The following is a 20,902-nucleotide window of genomic DNA, read 5'->3' on the forward strand; positions in this document are numbered from 1 at the left end:
TGGAATGTTTTTTTTCTATCCTATAATGTTGACTCTGTGTGTGTCCTTGTGGTTTAGATACATTTCCTTGAGACAGTAGATACTTGCATTGTGTTTTTTCATCCATTCAGCCAGCCTGTGTCTTTTGAGAGGAACATTCAGACTGTTAATGTTAAGTGATACAACTGATATGTGGGATGTTGATCTGTATGTACATCATGTTGAATAGTACCTTATTGCTTTGTTTTCCCTCTTGTGCTATTGTTTTGTAAAAGTTGTGAGTTTTAGGCGTTGAGGGGTGATTTTACACTGGTGGGTATCTGTTGTGCTGATTCATGTATAATGCAGTTCTGAGTATTTCCTGTAGGTCATGGCAAATTCCCTCAGTGTTTGCTTGTCTGGAAAAGACAATATATCTGGTCCTCTAGGCTGGCACTGTGTCACCTTCCTTTCACTGGCCCCAGCAAGACAGTGTCCAACTGTGGAGAGACCTGGGAAACTGGAAGCATGTCACCAACCATGGAATGCTACGAAAGCTCTTACTAGATCTTATTTACTGCATGTGACGTGAGTGCCATCCACCTTTTTAAATAACGTGACAGTGTACACTTGAGCAAGGGCTTTCTTGTTAACAGTGTGGAGCTCTTTGGACTGGAGTAAAATTCAGGAGCCAGAGTCTCTGGGAAGCCAGCCAAGAACTCCCCCTGCCAGACTGTTCCAAATGGGGCTTGATCACAGGCGTTCCTTGAAAACAACTGAAGAGGGCACATGAGTGGGGGCATTCACTGGCTCCCAATATTGTGCACAAATGCAAGGGCCTGGACTTACGACCGAGTCTCAGGAAATGAGGGGGTGTAGCAGCAACTGGAAGAAGGGAGGTCTGGGGCCCCACCAGAAAGTTTCATAGATTCCAGTTTTGTTAGTTCACTAATTTAGCGAGGCTTCATCCTGACTACATTATGTACTACTAAGAAATATTATAACATTTTCCGAATTAGTATCAAGATATCATAAAGCCTTCACTTAAAATTTTTAAATCTCAAATTGTCTTCTCTACAACTAAGCACCCCTGTGTTCTTCCTAACCCATGTTTAGCAACTCAAAAGTAAACTATGTATGAGACTTTGCCTTTGACTGATAATTCACAGATTTTCACAAGGCTTACATAATTACCATTTCCAAAGGATATTAATTTAAAGGCAGATCCAATATTTAAGCTTTTAGTTTTCCTTTTTTAAAAAAAACTTCCACAGAGAATTGTAATTCTTCCAATGACTGTTATCTTGTTCAGATTCAGTCCACAGAAAGTTGTCACTACTAATTTGTCTTTTTTCTCTATTTGAATCTCCTAAGAAGCAAGCTCAAAACATCTATCTAGATTTTTTTTCTATTCAGCAACATTAAGCAGCTTATTTAGATTCACAAACCTCTGCTAACTCTTGCTTTTTGATCCCTTCCATCAGTCATATTCAAAGAGAAATGCTTCCTCGCCAGCAACCCAACTAATTTTTCAAGTTCCTGGAGACGTGGCAATTGATATCTGTTGTCCTAATGAATCCTTGGCAGTTCCTCCTCCCTATTCATTGTTGCTTCTGTTTTTCACACTCTCTCCTTCCAGATAATTTGTTTTAAATTGTCACTGTGTTTTATATTTTTCTCAAAGTCAAGAGCAAGGTGACATACCTTTTGCAACAATCTGGATGGAACTGGAGACCATCCTCCTAAGTGAAGTATCCCAAGAATGGAAAAACACCACACGTACTCACTATTAAACTGGAACTAACCGATTAGCACTCATGTGCACAGGTGAAAGTAAAACTCAACGGAAATCATGCAAGTGGGAAGGGGGAGGAGGGGATGGGTGAAATCACACCTAATACATCTGGGTGATGGGCACACTTATAACTTTTACTCAAGCACAAAAGCAATCCATGTAACCAAAACATTTGTACAAATGTAAACATTTGTAATATTCTGAAATTAAAAAAAAAAAGTTCATGGTAACAAAGACAGGAGTCTCCTGGATGCAGGAGGTAACATCCACTTCAGCTCATGACCTTTTCCTGTGGATGAGAAAAAGTCACGATGCCTTCCCCCACCACATCAGGCTAACCCTGAGCTAACATATTCGAAGTCCGAGTCCAACATAAATGTTGAAATAGGCTTTTAAAATCAGCTATATATATTAATATATTTCAAAATCTGGTTTTTCAATAATTTCACTTTCTTAGCCCAAGGTAGTGACTTTTTAGTGATATCTCATTTAAAATTTCCTTTCAAAATAAAATTCATCTTGCTATTTAAAATATTGATCACTCAAAGTAGGTACAAACAGAAAAATTCTGCTTGCCACTTCTTCTTTCTCCTAAACCCCAGTACAAGACTCATTCCTCTGTCCCAGGTCTCTGCTTGTGCCACTGCTACTTCTTAGTAAGATGTCCCTTCACCTCTCTTAACTCAGCCCTTCCCACTTGCTGTGTTGGTTGTGTTCAGTTTTATTATATCATTGTATTTTTAATGATAAATTTTCTCATTATTTTCTTATTACAAAAGTTATACATGCTTATTATAAAAATATCAGAAAAAGCAGACCTGCAAAATAATATAAAGAATATCTATGGTGTCCACCCACCCACAGGCATCTGCTGATAACACACTGGTGTATATTTCTTTTTAGATCTTTTTTAATACACATGTATTACTTTCTATGAAAATGGGATTATGCCACCTATTATGTTTTATAACCTACTTTATTTAATAAAGTCATAAGTTGTTGAACAGTTAGATTATACCAACTTTTCTCTATTAAAAATAGTACCAAGTAAGAAAATTTACTTAAAAACAAAAAAGAATAGATGGGGGAGGGGGGAAATACAAAAAAAAAAAAAAAGGAATAAAACCACACAAATTAGGAGCAGAAAGAAAATGCTTGAAGTTACTTAAAAAGTTATAAAACTAGGCTCAAGCCTGTAATCCTAGCACTCTGAGAGGCTGAGGCAGGGGGATCTCTTGAGGTCAGGAGTTAGACATCAGCCTGAGCAATATAGTGAGACCCCATCTCTACAAAAAAAAAAAAAAAAAAAATTAGCCAGGTGTGGTGACACACATCTCTAGTCCCACCTACTTGGGAGGCTGAGGCAGGAGGATCACTTGAGCCCAAAAGTTTGAGGTTACAATGAGCTATGACGATGCCACTGCACTCTAGCCAGGGTGACAGAGTGAAACCCTGTCTCAAAAAAAGAAAAAAAAGTTAGGAAACTACCAATTTCTTTCAGCCCAAATCACCTGGAATCTCAATATCCCAGTGGGTCTTCCCCGGATTTTCCAGTTGATATTGATTTTTTCTCTCATGTACTATGTGTCTGGAGGTTGACATATTAGACTCATCATGTTCTAACTTGCTCTGTTGCTTCATTTTTTTCATGTTCTTATCTTAACTCCCCTCAATTAATGCTATGGTCTGAATGTTCACGTTTCCCCCCAGATTCATATGTTGATGCCTAATAACCAATGTGACAGAATTAGGAAGTGGGGCCTTTGGAAGGTGATTAGGTCTGCCCTCATGAATAGAATCAGTGCCCTCATACAAAAGACCCCAGAGAGCTAGTTCACTCCTTCCCCATGTGAGGACACAGTGAAATGACACCATCTACGAGCCGCAGCCTGAGCCAGACACCTAATCTGCTAGTACCTTGATCTGGGACTTGCCAGTCTCCAGAAGGATGAGAAATTTGCTGTTTATAAGCCATTCAGCCCATTATATTTTGTTGTAGCAGCCTGAACGGACTGAGATAGGGTGCTTTGCATATGGAAAGTGCTCAGTAAATGAATGAGTAAATGAAAGTAACTAAGGATCAAGTCCAATAATTGGGTGAATATTATCCACTATCCTTGGGATTTATTTTGAGGCTTTTTTCCTGACCTGGCTTCAATGCCCCTGTTGGGCATAGTTAACTGCATTAGTCAGGAGGTTTTTTAGATAAAGGTGATAGAAAACCAATTTAAATTAGCTTAAGCAAAAAAGGAGCAATTTATTGCCTCATGTAATTGGAAGACCAGGAGGTCACTTCAGACAGAGATAAATCAAGAGTTCAAATTATTACCTTTCTGTCTTTTTCTCTCTTTCTCTTCCTGCCCCCTCTCTTTCCCTTGGTTTTCTCCTGCACTTAGATTTCCTTATTGGGGTTGGGGGTCGGGAGTGGGGGGTGGGGCCTGGGATTGGGAGATGGAAGGATGGGACCACAGATGCACAGATACATAGCTCTAGGCTGACATCATCCCAGCTAGTAATTCCAGAGCAAAGGGTCCTTATCTTCTTCCAGTGACTGCACGAAAAATCTACATGCATATAACATGCCTGCATACTATGATTATGTCAGGCAGGAGTCACATGGTCACAATAGCCACCTCTGTTGCTGCGAATGCCATGTACCATAACTGAAAGGTTTCCTGGAACTGCATGGAATGGTAGAAAAGTGCACAGAATTTCTGTATTATTATTTTAAAGAAAAAAATGATCGAAATTTGAGACAGTGACAAGAAGCCACATTTAGCACATTCTTCTCCTGCCACTTCCATTCCTTTTTCACAAATTCAGAGACTACAATAATCTTGTTTTCTAGCCAGGTGGAACTTTAGAGTTTTAAATCAACCCCTTCATTTAAGATGAGAAAATGGAATCTCATTCATCATTAGTGAACCAACTAACACAATAAGGAAGGTCTTGCTGGGCCTCACCTTGAGGAGGATGAGCAAATTTGGGAACTGAAAAGTCAACACATAGTCTCAGCCCCACAAAAATTCCCTTGTGATTCAGAGCACAGAGCACTCATGTCACCTTTCTGGACTTCAGATTCTTCCATAAAATGAATAGTTTAAACTCCATGATTTCTAATCATGTCATGATTTCAGAAATTGCAATTATGGGTCACAAAGATTCATTTGCTTGTTTTTTCTAATCATTGACCTTTTATAAAACCTTATAAAAAGAAAACGGTGCCTTTCAAATATTTTCTGTAACGATGGACATCTGACCCTACATCCATGGGAAATGGGGAAAACCTCAGTTCACATGTAAAGATTTTGAAAATTCACTTTTTTAGGCAACATGAGAAAAATTACTTACCCCAATATTTACTTATTTTCAAGATCCCAGCTGTTTGTGATTATTAAAAAATTTAAATACCACTGATATGGTGGGGATAAGTTTTATATAATTTGTAGAAATGCTTTAGTAACTTGACACATTTCAATGGCAACGCTCATTTTTAATCAGAAGTATTCTCAACTAAAGCAGAAATATGTAGAAGTGGGAAATCTGTGCACATTTTTAGGAAAGTAGTGAAAGAAATGGGAGGGTGTAGAGAGTTGTCCTCTTCATCATAAAATCCCCCATGAAGCATAATATGAACATTTTTTTGGAAGTGCAAAGGAAGATTAGGGTATAGGAACAGAAGTAATGGGTGTGTGAACACATTCTCAACTCCTTTCGCCTTTACGAGGAGTGGGGCTGCAGAATGAGGTCATTCTAGAAATAGAATTAAAAAGTGTCATTTCATTCTAAGCTCAATCACATATGTGCCCAGACATTGGATTGGCTGGGACCTGAAGCAGAGCTGCTATCTGATTGGCTGAAATACTGAAAAGGGCCAGCCACTCTGGATGAACATTTGAACTGTGGGAGGGCTGAAGTAAAATTAGAAATAGTTGCAAAAGAAGGAATTTTTGATCATTAAAGGCAGCTTTCAGACTGTCCCGCATCCAAGCTGAAAGAACCTGTGTCTCTTTTTCCTAAGCCACTGTACACTCCAGGAAGAGAGTTTGGAACTTTGCTCCACCACCCTCCTATTACAATGGGAGAATCACTTCCTTCCCACCTAGAGTAAATTTCTCTGTTTGTCTGCGAGATGACATGTCTCTTCACCTTCTTGGGGATTTCACTCCTTTACTCCAGCCTCTTTTGCATTTATTGAATCATTACCATCACCATTATCTATGGCTCAAGAATCTTATATGTTTAAAAAAAAAAACAACAAAAAACTGCTCCCTTTACCCGGTCTCTCCCTTCACTTATCTGCTTATTTGAAAGACAGAAAAAAAAAAAAAAAGTTGTCTACAATTATTGTCTCCAGTACTTCAAGAAGAGTCCTATTGCCTTTCCCACTCCAGCTTGCTCCGTCTCTGCTCCATTCCACATAAACTGATGCTCTTATCAACCTGCCTTCAAGGAACTTACAGTAGAATAGGAGATAAAGATAATACTATGTTGGCAAACGCAATGGTCATCTTTTGGTACTGAACTTAAAGGCTCTCAGCATCTGCCTCTATTGTGGAAAAAAAAAGGCTCTCAGCAGTTAACATTCCTGTTGACCACTACTTTGTTTCTGAAACACTTCTAATTGCCTTGTGTCACCACACATTTGTCTTTCTCCTACCTCTCTGGCCATTCCATTGCAGTCTCCTCTGTCTGCTCTTACTCTCCTACCCAACCTCTAAGCACAGAGGTTTCTCACATGTCAGTCTTTGTATATTCTGTTACAGACACACCAGCTTTCTTTCAGGTTCTTGCACAAAGCAAGTCCTTTCATGGCTCAAGGCTTTTGCACATGCTGCTCCCTCTAACTCAAACGCTCCTCCTGCTGTCTTGACCCCCTAATCTTCCAGGTATGCTTCCTTTGATCATCTGTTCTTGGCTGAAGTATTACATACTCAGAGAACTTTGCTTTGGTGACTATATCTAAACTGGGTCTTTCTCCTGTATCCTTTTTCACTGCACGCAGTTGCTTCTTTCAAACTTACTATATTTTATAATAATTAATTAAATTACTTACATGCTTGCTTCGTATCTGACTGTCCACCTGTTGGCTTACTACATTGTAAGATCAATGCAGGTAGGAAACATGTCTGTTCTTTTTACAAATATCTTGTGATTTAATGCTAAGCATAAAATAAGGTTACAATAAATTACTTCAATAAATATCTTTTTACCTATTTTCAAAAAATAATAGAGAACAGTTACATAATGCTCTATAGGCCACACACTGTTACAACTCCTTTAAATGGAATTATTTTTTTAAACTACATAACAACTTCATTATTATACAATTTTTTTTGATGAGGAAATTGAGGTACAGAGAGGATAAACTATACTTCCTCAGTATTACCCAGGTAAGATATAAGCAAATCTGGATTTAGAAACCCAGGCACTCTGGCTCAGGCACCTATGCTACACTGATGTATACCAGAAAGGCATGCATTTGTGGAAAAGGAGGGAGAGGACTTTTGGGTTGACTTAAGGAAGCTGGCACCCTCTCCGCCCTGTCTCTGCACGCAGATCTTGGGAGAGAGGATGGAATGATTTGCATGTGGATCCCAAAGAACTTTGATGGAAAAAAAGGGCATTTACTGCAACTCCTTCTGAGAGTCAGAGAGAAGGGAGTATTATGGGATGGGAGTAGGTGCCTCCCAAAAGCCCAATGACATGAGAGGCAGCAAGGACCTCAAAGTGAAATATTCTTAAGGGAATCAGAAGTCTAAGTTGGTAACCTAGGGTCAATACAACGTGGGTGGTTGAAGCTGTCAACTCTTTCAGGTACAGCTGTTGGTCCTAGAAGAAAGTGAGGAAGCCCAGGAGTACAGGAAGTTAACAGTGTTCTCAGATGGAGGCCTCATCACGGGCACAGGGCACTGGATGGGTCTTAACCTTCATATTATCACCTTTGCCCCTATAGCTCACATGCACTGGGTTTCTTGACTGCTTGTATTCTTTCTGTGTCCAAAGCAAGTTCCGGTTCAAATGGAAAATGTGGCCTCCTGAGTATGGCAGTGTCCCCACTCCCCCACTTATTCAATTGTAGATGTGACACAGTTGGCTTTTTCTCTTGACCAGCCATTGCTGGCTTTGAGGATGAAAGTAATATCTGCAGCCTCTAAAAGCTGAGAAAGTTAAGACAATAGATTTTCCCCTACAGTCTCAAGGAAGGAATGGAGCCCCGTTGACATCTTGATTTTAGTCCAGTGAGACCCAGTTTGGACTTCTGACCTCCAGAACCTTAAGATAACAGATCAGTGGTGTTTTAAGCCCCTAAGTTTGTGGTACATTTTTACAGCAGCAGTTAAGAACCTAATGCACACAGTAATACTCTCTCCTGCCCCACCATTTCCAAAGATGAAATGAGTGGATAAGCTAACCTAGAGCTATTATACAGGACCTACCTCCTTGTATCTTTCTCCACCTGTTCCAGGCAAACCCCCTTTCAGTTCTTTCCTTCATATAGCTAGGGAAAGAGGAAAAATGCAGTGGTTTAGATTTCAGAAGATGCCCTTTTTAGTCCTTAATCCTAGTGCTTCAAATCTAGATTTTTCACCCTTTTTAAAACACAACTGAACATTGGCATACAGAGCACCAGTGATACTTTCATTTCCATTATGTTAATGTCCCCTTTGTAGACTATTCCTGGAAATAAGGCAGGATTTCAGATATTCTTGGATGTCTGGCCACTCTGCAAACCTCTCTGCCCATTCTGAATCCAAGTTTGCTAGCTTTAATGTTCCCCATCCTCATACCTAACACAATTTATTACTAACACATTACTTAGTCATTTTTACTAATAAAGTATTTCTTACTAATTCATCTTCTAATCTTTTGGAAAACAATGTAATTTCTAAAATTGTCCTGGTAGCAACTTCCTGTCAGAATATATAATTTCTAAAAGGTGATAGAGACAGATTATGTTAAATTTCTCTTATTTCATATTAAACCCCTTCTGAAGCCAACAAACACATTTTCTCTTATTAAAGTGTTCCGCTGCTTATTCAGTTTGTTCTCACTATTTTCTTATTTTTTAATCATTTCACTATTGTTTGGGCTTCTACTGGGGAGAAGACCATAAAAGGATGCAAAATGTTTTATCTACTCAAGCAGAGTATTTGCAGAACAAAAAGTTGTTTATTTGCTATAATGCATCTTCTCTCACAGAAATATTTCTTCCTTTTATTTTTGACATTTCAGATCAATAAAAACATGAACAAAGTTTGCTGAATGGTATACGCTTAGTCATCTTACATATTGTGTTATGCAAACATTTAAGAACATTATATTAATATTAGTAAATACCTCATAATGATAGTTTAATTATAGATTACTAACATATTAAAAAACCTAATAAAGCAAAGTTAACATTAACTGTCATTTTAATGGAAATTCTTAAATGTGGACTAATAATTGATTTAACAAATTAAAAAAGCAAACCTTAGTTTAATAACCCACTCCACTGCTTTAGCAGAATAAATACCTCTAGCTCTAGAACAAACCTTCAACTGAGCCAAAACAAAATATGTATGTAAATATATACCACAGTTAATAGTTCAAATAATTTTTGTAGTTGTAGTTCAAGAGGTACTTATCAAAAGGACCCCACACAAAGTAAACACATAGGAACAAACTCATCTGTTGTAAGGAATTTACTTCATTTTCCATATCTTGCAGAAAATACTACTACTAACAGCTAAGAATTTATTAGTACTTAAAAACTTTCTTGGCATATTCTAAAAATATTTCCGCCAAGAAAATATACAGAAGATTCTAAATAGCTGTTGCCTTTAAATTATTATAAGTGGCCGGGCACGGTGGCTCATGCCTATAATGCTAGCACTCTGGGAGGCTGAGGCAGGAGGATTGCTCAAGGTCAGGAGTTCAAGACCAGCCTGAGCAAAAGCGAGACCCTGTCTCTACAAAAAAAAAAAAAAAAAAAAGGAAAGAAAGAAATTAACCAGACAACAAAAACTATGTAGAAAAAATTAGCCAGGCACGGTGGTGCATGTCTGTAGTCCCAGCTACTCGGGAGGCTGAGGCAGTAGGATCGCTTGAACCCAGGAGTTTAAGATTGCTGTGAGCTAGGCTGATGCCACAGAACTCTAGACCGGGCAACAGAGTGAGACTGTGTCTCAAAAGTAAATAAATAAATAAATAATTGTAAGATTATACATTATAGCTTGCAGTTTACGTACTTCTAGTGAGACAGTCTTCATATTCCTTAATAATTAAAAATTTCTCCCCATCCTCATCAAGTATGCTGTCATATTCGTTGTCAGATTCCTCTTCAAGAAAATGAGAAACTTCTGTAAGGTAAAATACTGACTTGGTAATTGTATCACCATGTAATCTCACTTATTTCAAAGTTCTAAGCAAGGATAGGTTTTTTTTTAATTTGTCCTAGGATAGGATTGTTCATCCTAGGATAGGACAGCATTGTTCAGGAACTATGGGTGGACTGAAAAAATTAAAGAATGAATCACCACAATTACTTTAGTCACTGTTAATTTTTCCATCTACACTGCATTTCTTCTTCTGCAGGGTTTTCACAGTGATACTTTTTCCTTTGTACAAAATCCACTTGACATCCTATGCAGCTGTGAATTTCCTATCCCTGAGAAAGCTAATGATTTCACTTAAATTCTGGTCAAGACTTTAGTTTATGTCTTTGTCACACTTCCTTTTTAAAATAATCATTGGGCTCAGAGCAAAACTCAAATGTGTAACTTTAGGGACTCATCAGGATCTGAGAACTTTAGTTTAACATCTTTCAAATATTTTAGAACAAGTTCATCCTGCTTCTTAATCACAAAACCAAGAGAACATTCTTTAACACTTTCAAGCAAAATCCAGAAATTCCTTTAGTGCTGGCATCCTCTTTAGCCTCCTCATCAGAAATTCCCTTAAATTCTTTTTCTTCAGCCTTTGCCTCAGTTACTGCTTTGGGATCTTCCTTCAGCCTCTTCCTTCTTTAAGCTTTGCCTGTTTGGTATCCACCTCATGCTCAATTTTCCAATCACAACAATTTTCTGAATTGGTGATTTGACGTTTTGTATGATATAGAGGCTTAAATAAGGCACCACACTTTCTTTCAAGAGCGTGACTCGTCTTAGCAAACTGGACTTGCCATGTGCACTGCGTCAGGCAGGCTGGCTCCTGGCCTCAGGCTTCTCTGTCGCTTCCCAGGCGCCTTTCCTTTCTGGGCAGCAGCCGGGCTGGGGCGGTCCTTCCGGTGTCAGGCCTGGAGGCACACATGGCGTCAGTGGGGGAGTGAGGGGACCGACTGGGAAAAGGTGGCGAGTACCCAGGCTCGGAGGCTGCCCCAGGTCTCCAGCTGGGGCGAACGTGGAGAACCAGACAGAGCCGAGAAGACCAAGAGCTGGACAAGAGGAAGTTACCGCCAGGGCTGAAGTCGCCGCAGAACCGCCTCTTCCAGCCATGGCACCACTTCTTCCGGCCACGGCAGCAGGGTCCTGGGTGGGGACGGAGGGAGTCTTCCTTCCCGCCCGCACCTTTGTGTCCTGCTGATGGAAAGCCCTTGTGGATCTCTTTTCTTAAAGCGAACTTTACCGAGGTATCATTTAAATGCCCATAAAACAAACCCATTCTAAGTGCAGTTTCGTGACTTTTAGTAAATCTAGAGTTATGCAACCATCACCAAAACACAGTTTTAGCACATTTCCATCCCCGCCTAAAGTACCCTCAACATCCTTTTCGAGTCAATTTCCATTCCTAGTCTCAGCCCTTGGCAACCTCTAATCTGCTTTCTGCCTTGAAATATTTACCTTTTTGGAAATGGAACCTTTTGTGTCTGGCTTCTTTAAAATATTAGCACAGTATTCTTGAGGTTCATCCATATTGGTGCAATATTAGTGGTTTATTTCCCCCCCCCCTTTTTTTTTGCTGAGTACTATCCCATACTAAGAATTTATACAGCACATTATTTTTAGCCATATACCAATTGATGGGCATTTGAGTGTTACACTTTTTGGGGCTATTAGAAATTATGCTTGGAAATTTGTGTGCAAGCCTTTTTGTGGATATATTTTCATTTCTTTTGGGTAGAGATCTAGGAGTGAAATTGCAGTGTTGTATGCTAACTTTGTGTTAAACTTTTTATAAAATACCAAACACAGATCTTTTTATTAGGTTTAAAAGGGAATGTTTGATGAAGAATTTGGTGAAGGAAGTTCTAATTAATGTTCTAGTAAACTGAGATTTAACCATTCATTTACTCATTTATGAAATACTTACTAGAGTAAGTGTACTAACCATCCTATTATTAGGTAGCTAACTGAAAGCACTTTTTTTTTTTTGACTGGAAATCTTGCAAAAGCTCATGATTATAAACATAAGTCATCATTTAGTGCTGTGTAAAGGGGCTGAAGGTATACAGACAACGGGATACACTCTGAGAAGACTTTTAGTTGAATTTTACCGAATTCCTAAAACTAATTTGTTTGTTTTCTTTTAAAAAGAGAGAACAGGGGTAAAACATGATCAGTAGGTTAAAAACTGCATGGTCAAAATTTATTTTACCTGTATTTTTTACTGAATGATCTTTTTCTCATCCCAAGGCAAGTTATGAATATGTGGCATGATGACACAATACAGTTCTTAAACATGTTTACTGATTACTGACTGTGCCTTTGGTAATCCTGTTAAAAGAAAGGGGAAAATAAAACTTGACAAAAAATAAGAAAAGGAATAAGCCTTGTCTTTTGGATATGAATTAAAGTCAAATGGACCACAGAGTTGAGTTGATGCTACCAAGACCATATTCCTCCCAAAGCTGAAGATACTTACTTTCTTGGCCCTTTACAGAAAAAGTACGCCAACCCCTGAAATAGGAGATGCAAAGTATAACAAAAATACTGAACTTCGCTAAATGCCAATTAAAAAGCTATAAAAATAGGCCGGGCGCGGTGGCTCACGCCTGTAATCCTAGCACTCTGGGAGGCCGAGGCGGGTGGATTGCTCAAGGTCAGGAGTTCGAGACCAGCCTGAGCGAGACCCCGTCTCTACTAAAAATGGAAAGACATTATATGGACAACTAAAAATCTATATAGAAAAAATCAGCCGGGCATAGTAGCGCATGCCTGTAGTCCCAGCTACTCGGGAGGCTGAGGCAGTAGGATCGCTTAAGCCGAGGAGTCTGAGGTTGCTGTGAGCTAAGCTGACGCCACGGCACTCACTCTAGCCTGGGCAACAAAGTGAGACTCTGTCTCAAAAAAAAAAAAAAAGAAAAAAAGCTATAAAAATAATAATTCCAGGAGTTCAAGAGGAGGAAACGTCACTTTCAACAGCATAATTCAGACAAAAAGTATGCAGGTGCCAATCAAAATAGAATTAGAAGAATAAGCATGAAGAAGGGTTAAAAACTTCTGGGCAATATAAACAATAACATAAATATGTGAAGGAAAGAAAAAGCAAGATAGAGGATGGAGCTTGTCAATTAGTTTAGGCATAAACTCTCTTAAGATGATTTACAAAGGTCTTTTCATCTTTACTCCTCTTCTAATCTGCAGTGATGTTTTATACAAATCACATTCCATATACCGTAAGATGTCTCTTAATTATATGCTTGCTTTCCAGCTGGTAACCCCACTCTACAGAGGCAAACTCAGACATAGGAATTTAGTGACAAATAAACATTATAATTAGTGGCATTCTCTGGAACTGTGCCACAATTTCGCCTTTCTTTTCTGGCATTTGATATTTAATATTTATTTAGCACCAAAAGAATGAGATATTCTTTTCCTTCCAAGTCAAAATTACATGACTATGTATTAATCTGTGAATATTATTATTGTGTTACTCACATCCTTTGTATAATGTTCCTTCCCCAAATTTCCAAAGGCAAAAAAAAGCTAGATGGATTAATAGGGCTTCTGGTCTTAAAAGACAAAAAATTATTTTGCTTTGATCAGAAAGAATAAAATACATTAATTAATAGGTCTAGGTGAGCTATCTCAAAAAAGGTTTTGAAAACTAAATTTGCATCAAAAAAGAATTTATTGCACAAAGAATTTACATTGACTTACATGAATATGTATAAAATATCTAATGCTCAGTGCTAACATCTGTGGTCATATTACCTGTTGGCTAGTTATCCAGTGTGAACCTGAAAGAGCCAATCTCTCAAGATCAATCCCGACTGGCTAACTGGGCCTAAATTTAAAATGGATCCAAATGGCCATTTGCTAACTGGAGGTCACACATGTTATTCTGGGTTCCTGGAAAACCCATATCTCTGTTTAACTTTGGGACTTTTCGTCTTCTGAGCTAACCAATAGGTCGTGGCCTGCATCAAGCAATCAAAACTCAGATGTGTTGACCAGTCAGAACTAAGCAAGTTTGACACCTTCATTTGCATATACGAACGTGATTGGGAACCCGGGTGGAAATTTTCTCTGTAAAAGCCGAACCTCCTTCTGTTCTCTGGAAGGTACCTTCATTTCACACCAAAGGCTTCATCTACCTGGTTTGCAAACTGTTCACTGGAATAAAGTCTCTGTCCTCCAAATTCCTTTTCAGAGAACTTTTGTTCACACCAGATAGCTACATTTTCATATTCTACTTTACATACTTATAATCTAGGAGAACTGTGAACTGTCGTCTTCATTAAAACAATGTAAGAGAAAAGTGACTTTTTTAAAAATATGAACAATTCTTAAATTGTAAAAGAATGAGCCAGACCATGTAAAACTTTAAGTAAATGTTTAAGTAAAACCTTAAATGTGTAAATTAGGCAAAAACAAATAACAAACAAAAGTGGGGGCAGTAGCTTGGAAGAGAAAGGGAAGGAAGCAGGGAGAGAGAAACAACAAAAAAAAAATCCAAACTGAGACAATTAATCCAAATTCATGTAACTGCTGTCCTGAAATGAAGATAAAAGAGGAAAAAAATAACATTTTAAACCCAAAGTCTAAAATGTTTTACTATTTCTACATACATACAATTCCTCTAGAACTCTCATGATATGTACATAATCCTGGAAAAAACTTCTTATTTTGTAGCTTATTAACAATGAATACATTTGAAAATAAATATATACAATATTACAAAACAAACTTATTAAGATCATATTTAAGCAGTAACATCTAAAGAAATGAAACTGAGGCACCATGTAACATTTACAAAATACAGTATCTTGAAAATTAAGTTTTCCCTTCCTTGCTGGTTACTCTGAAGTCTTCATTATACACAGGTTGCTTCTAAAGTGGTTTTGTTATTGAGCCAAGGATCTTGATGGACTAATCCCAATTTCATTTTCTCCAGTACTACAAAAAGCAAAAACAAATAAATAAATAGAAAATAATTTACTTCACTGTTCACAAAGAAAGATAAACAATAGAGTCTATAGTTTCAAAAAGACTTCCATTAAAAAGTGAATGAATTACTTTGCTAAATGACATCAAGAGGACTGCAATTAACCACAATGTACAGAGTGCCTGAGGCTTGGTTGAAAAATCAGTTTATATGAGAAAATATTTGGGGGAGGAGATGTTTGCTGACTTTAAGCTCAGGATAACCCAATTATTATGTGGCATTCTCTGCTGACTGCTGCTATTATGATAATTAACTAATCTTAAGACCTCAAAACATTTGTCATGCAGCTTTTTTAAATATCATGGGTTTTAATGGGTATTAGTGCAGCAATTCTAACTGCAGTGCAACAAGAGAGCACAGGTGGGTCAATGAAATTCAAGACTAGTTTTGGTCAATGTGCAAAATAAATGTTATCCCATATTTATCCTGTTTATCTTGTATTAACTGTTTGCAGTGACTCCTTTATATTAATATATCATACTCACTTGGCTGTTTACACAGCTGATTTCATTTTTCTTTTAATGTTAAATAAAAGATTAAGGAAATAAAGTTAAAAGGATCATTTCCTAAATTTACAAACAAATTTTTAAAAACTCACTATTCACAACAAAGGCTATTCATGTCTAATAAAGTAAAGCTTAGAAGTACACAAAAAATTATTTATTAAGTACTGTCTATTTCTACAACCCAGGGTTTGGGTTTGAATCTGGCATTTGCCACATGTTACCTTTAGTTTTCTGATCTGAAAAATATATCTATTCACAGATGTGACAATTAAATGAGGTGAGGCAGAGAAAGCACTTTACTTAATTCCTGGTACATTTAAATGTTCAATAGTCTGTTATTGTTGTTTCATTGTTGTTATTCTTCCCAGAATAATCCAAATAAATAAATAACCTAAAGAAATAATTTTGTATAATGTACTTACAAATTATGGTGTTATGATATTTAAGCTACTCATAGAAGAATGTTCTAAATTTTTAGAAAATTATCTACTAAATTAAAAAAAAATTTGGTTTTAGAGAAGAATAATTTCTATTTGGCCACAGAATTCAATAATTTTTGTTTTGTTGAATGAAATATTGTACACTGCTATTCTTCATTCTTACGGGTAAAATGAGATCCATATAATAGAAATCCAGAAATATGTGCTATTCTCTTCTTTTTAGTCTTCATTTTGCGTCTATAAAGTAGGATGAAACCTAATGTTCCAAACAAATTTCGGTTATCATACAAAGAGTCACACTGTTTAAAGTGGCAAAATAAGGGTAACTAAATATAAAGGGAGATTCTGCGTGACTTAGCCGTACTGAGCAACATTAACTCTTTGCTTTGTACATAACTATTAGAGTACTCAAGGCTATGTGGCTTTCAACCATATGGGAAAACTCTATGGGAAGTATGAGTAAGGTACTTTAGCAAAACAAGATTTAGAACTACAGAGTATTCCATGTTCTCCAATCTGACTTCAGAGAGGGATCATGAAAGGGAAAGAGGTTCAGTTTGCAAAGAGGAATTCAGTTTTACAGCCAATTTATATAAATAGGGAAGTTTCAAAAAAATAAAGAGAAGGAGGCAAAAATGGGTGACTAAAAGAAAAAACAAGTAGAAAGTATGAATAATGTTATAGTAATTAAAAGAAAACATACATAGATCTGTACTTAGATTTAACATATAAGTACTAGTAATGCTTTATATGTTCAATAATTTAGTTCTATTTTGCATCTACATACTTACGTATCTATGCTGCAGCTAAAAACTAAATGTCAACTTAATATTTGCAGCAGGAAATAAAAAATTTGTGAACTGGGGGTTTAATCAACATTTTTACTATTAAGGCCATTTATGTGTTTGTTAGAAGAGAGCATATTCTCATTAGAAAATTAAGGTATATTATATTTTTTATTTATCTGTTCACTTATATTAATAATTAGGACCCCAAATAATACTACAGGTCTAGGTGTAAGGACTTTAAATAAAATTATTAAAGAAAAAAGTAAACGAAAAATCTAGTGTGTGGTAATTTTCCTTTTCCACAATGGGTATTAGCTGATGTATGGCTCCTAAACAGAGCTAGCTTTGCTAAGGCACCATGCAAGACCAAACATCAAATGAAGTTCACCAAACAAAAATTTAAGACTATATGGACTAGGGTCTATAAGTACATCTAAACATCTATTGTTACATTTTACTATTATTATAAAGGCTTGAAAACAAATCCAAAAAACACAACAAAACAAAATTCCACTGACCCATGAAATAGCAACTTTCAAATAACTGAAAGGAAATGGAAGAGTTAATACCAGCACAAATACTGATTTCTTGACTGTCAAAGGTGCTGGGAATATGCACATAGCCCTAAAACAACTATGTTTCTACATCCTCTGGACACAGACAATGTCTGGACTTTACCTAGAAAAATAAAAGGAGAAACACACTTAAATGGTCTTAGTTTCCCAATTCTGAACTCCAAGAGAGTCACTCACTGACCTGGAAGGTTGTCTTCTCAAAGAAGATGAGAGAGTACAGTAGTTATAGTGGAACGACTCTACACTGGTTTAGGTGCTAAAGTCAGCACATAAGGCAAAAGAGGAATATAAACAAAATTACCCAAGAAAAGCCCTTTAGAAAGCAATACATTTGACACAAGCATCTCTCAAAAAGTCCAAAACAGGAAGCTTTCCCCTCAGCACTGATACAAAAAAACCAAAATCCAAAAACCACCAAAACCCCCCACCCAATTTCTTTAGGTAAGCAGCACATGGGGCAAACGGTTTGCATTTAGAAGCCATGACACACACATACACACACACACATACATATACTCACACGTGTACACACACCCACATACTCACACACATGCACACAAAAAATGAGAACCTTCAATTCTAGGATCACTCTCGGCATAGTAAGGTGCCACGTTAACTAAGAGAGGCTCTTAATATCGGAAACACTTTTGAAGGAGCCACTCTCACATTTCTCAGAGGACATATGCTCTTTAGGGGGAATTCAGGCAGAATAACCACATCCTTTTCCTCCTTTCATTATTTTTGTTTTGTTTTGAAATCCCTACCAACTATATATAGTTAATTCCCTTAGGTTAAAGGCACGTGGTCTTTAATTTAAAAATATGTGGCTACAGAGGCACATGCCCTTCTGCCTAGATCTATGATTTCTCTCCTTGAACAGTACAGGTGCTAAAAGTAAGGATTCTTGCTAAATGAATGGCAGTGATTTGTTCCTAGTACCTTGAGATGGAACTTAGGTAAATGTTCTGAACCCAATCTAGTCTTACTTTTTAATAGTCTGCAAAAAAATATATCTCTAGCTCTAGTTAATCTGCCAAAGTTCAATTAATGAGATTTAATATGTATTAAGACTAATGGAAATCACACCCCTTTCTCTAGACTTTTACTATCAATAAATAAAGAGGGAAGCAGACAGAGAGGAAATGGACTGCAGTGTGAGACTATCACTGAAAGGCCTAGTTGTACAGCTGTACATGACCCAAACTATGTGACCTCTACCTTGCCGTGTAGAAAAGACTAGAAGGCCCTTTAAAGATCATTTCAGCAGAGAGAAGAGCTACAATGATGCAATTTCAAACACAATGATCCAAATAAATGTGTTTTTCAGTGGAAAATTTGCACCAATGGGGGGATGTTGCTAGGCAACAAGTATTGCAGTGTTTAATGTCTACCCTTCCTAAGAAATTGCATGATGAAAGAAAACAAGCCTTTTTAGCATCTTAACATAATAGTTGTATCTAGCAATTTTTAATCTTCTTTTTGAATTTAAGTTCTTTCATGCTGAAATAACTATAATTTTTGTTAGTGTGTATCAGTCTACTCCCATTTTTTTAAAACCTGGTCCTACAATCCATAATGATTAATGGGAATGCACCAAAATTACCATAAATCAATTAGTAATATTGTGTCATTATAATAAATGATATGAGTGACAAAAAATAGATGTTGGCCATTAGCATCTGAGTTCCCATGTGATTTATTAATATCAATACTTAAATCATATACATAAAAATGTGAGTTTCAAAGAAAAAAATAAACTTCTCCAGAGATAAGAAACAGCTATGCTCCTATAATTTTGTAATTTGAAAAGACTTATATGAAGCTAAGACCTTATTCAGTATCCTAGGTACATTTCAATGCCTGAGCAAGTTCCAACAAAATTAAACATCCTTAGGTTACTCTTATTTTGATATTGTTTCAGTTGCACCATGAGTACAGATGACATATTTAAGGAAAACTAAAAAATAGCATGCAAATTTTCAAGTTCATCTCTTAGGATAAAGAATTTGGGATTTTGGTAAAGACCTGAATTTGATAAGCTAGGAAACAATTTTTTGTGTGGTTCGGAATTCTTATCTATAAAATGGGGATAACACTAAAACACACTTACATGGTTATAGTAAGGATTATATATTAAAAAAAGGGAAGCACTATATGAAATACAAAGTTCAAAGAAATAGTGAAGCTATTGTTATTTCAGACACTGTGTTTATCGTTATAAAATGGAGAAAGGAGATACTATTTTAAAAAGTTCATCTACATAGATATTCATGCTACATTAAACTCCCACTTTTTACAAGTCTAAGATGATAATAATCCTTACATTACTGGAATCATCTAGATATTTGCCCTTAACTCTTATTTTTATGTTACTATAACCTTCACTTTCTACACGATCTTGTTATCAAGAAACTATCCTAGTTCAAAAGCGTTTGTAACAACAAAGGCCAAAATAATGTTAATTAGCTATCTAGGATTTCTATATCTTAACTACTATTTTACTGAAGAACTGGAAAATAAGAACCCAGGAAACAGACTTAATGTTTCTTTCCAAGAATTATAATCATCTGTTAGTTAATGCTTATAAAATAATCTCGCCAATGTCTAAGAGTATGCCCATCTCTATTACCAATTCATTACATCATCCATATTCATATTTTCTCTCTGAATAGAAGAAAAGGTACAGGCCAGTAACTCAAAAGAGTTCTCAACAATTTCCACAATTTATCCCTAGGGTGGGGAAGAAAGGGCAGGCAGATTTTATCTACTAAACTTTGTGGAAGTCAGTATTAATTTTATATACGAAAAACAATTAACATTTCTGCATCCCTGACATTAGATTTATGTAAAAAATGGATGTTAGTTTTTACCTCGATATCAATGATTTTATAGATGGGGAAACCAAGGCCCAGAGACTTTGGTAAACTAATGTGAGGTGGGAAACCTGTAGCCTTAAGGCCACATGTGGCCTCCTAGGTCCCTAAGTGTGGCCTTTTTACTGACTCCAAGTTCTACACAACAAATTCTTTTATTAAAAGTGGTGCAGCAGAGAAAGATGAAGCTTTTCTTGCCTCCGTTGGTGTTTAATAAAGAACAATCCTGAATCAGAAGGCCGCAGGTTCCCCACCTTTTAGGCTCTTTCTGTCTTCCATCTTTAATACAGAGAATTAAGAAAAATAATCCTTCTTTACTTAGATCCAGCTAGCAAAATGGGCATCTCATGCAAATTAACAACAGAATTTCAAAACTAGACTACTAAAATGAAGTGTGCCACTAGTTCATTTTACAGAACTTGAAGGCTCAAAATTTAAGCTGGAGCACATTAGGTATCAGTTAAGTCTTAAAACATGCCACACTTAATTCCTCTCCTCTTTGCATATGCAAGCCTCTCCTCCCATGAAGAGGTATCATCTATTTCTTCTCCCTGGGAATCTGGGCTGTCCTTGGGACTTATTTTAAGATGGCTGCC

General features: G+C 36.8%; 1 protein-coding gene across 1 annotated transcript in view; it reads right to left on the reverse strand.

Moving 5' to 3' along the window:
• Nucleotides 1–14,519: 14,519 nt before the first annotated feature.
• PIK3C3 (phosphatidylinositol 3-kinase catalytic subunit type 3) overlaps nt 14,520–20,902 on the reverse strand; it is a 109,287-nt gene continuing 102,904 nt past the window's right edge. Inside the window, exon 25 of the mRNA XM_069468040.1 lies at nt 14,520–15,075. Within this exon, the coding sequence (XP_069324141.1) occupies nt 15,061–15,075 (15 nt within the window). The 3' untranslated portion in view covers nt 14,520–15,060. The remainder of the gene's footprint in view (nt 15,076–20,902) is intronic.

The sequence above is a fragment of the Eulemur rufifrons genome, chromosome 5 (genome assembly GCF_041146395.1).
Source record: "Eulemur rufifrons isolate Redbay chromosome 5, OSU_ERuf_1, whole genome shotgun sequence".
NCBI lineage: Eukaryota > Metazoa > Chordata > Mammalia > Primates > Lemuridae > Eulemur > Eulemur rufifrons.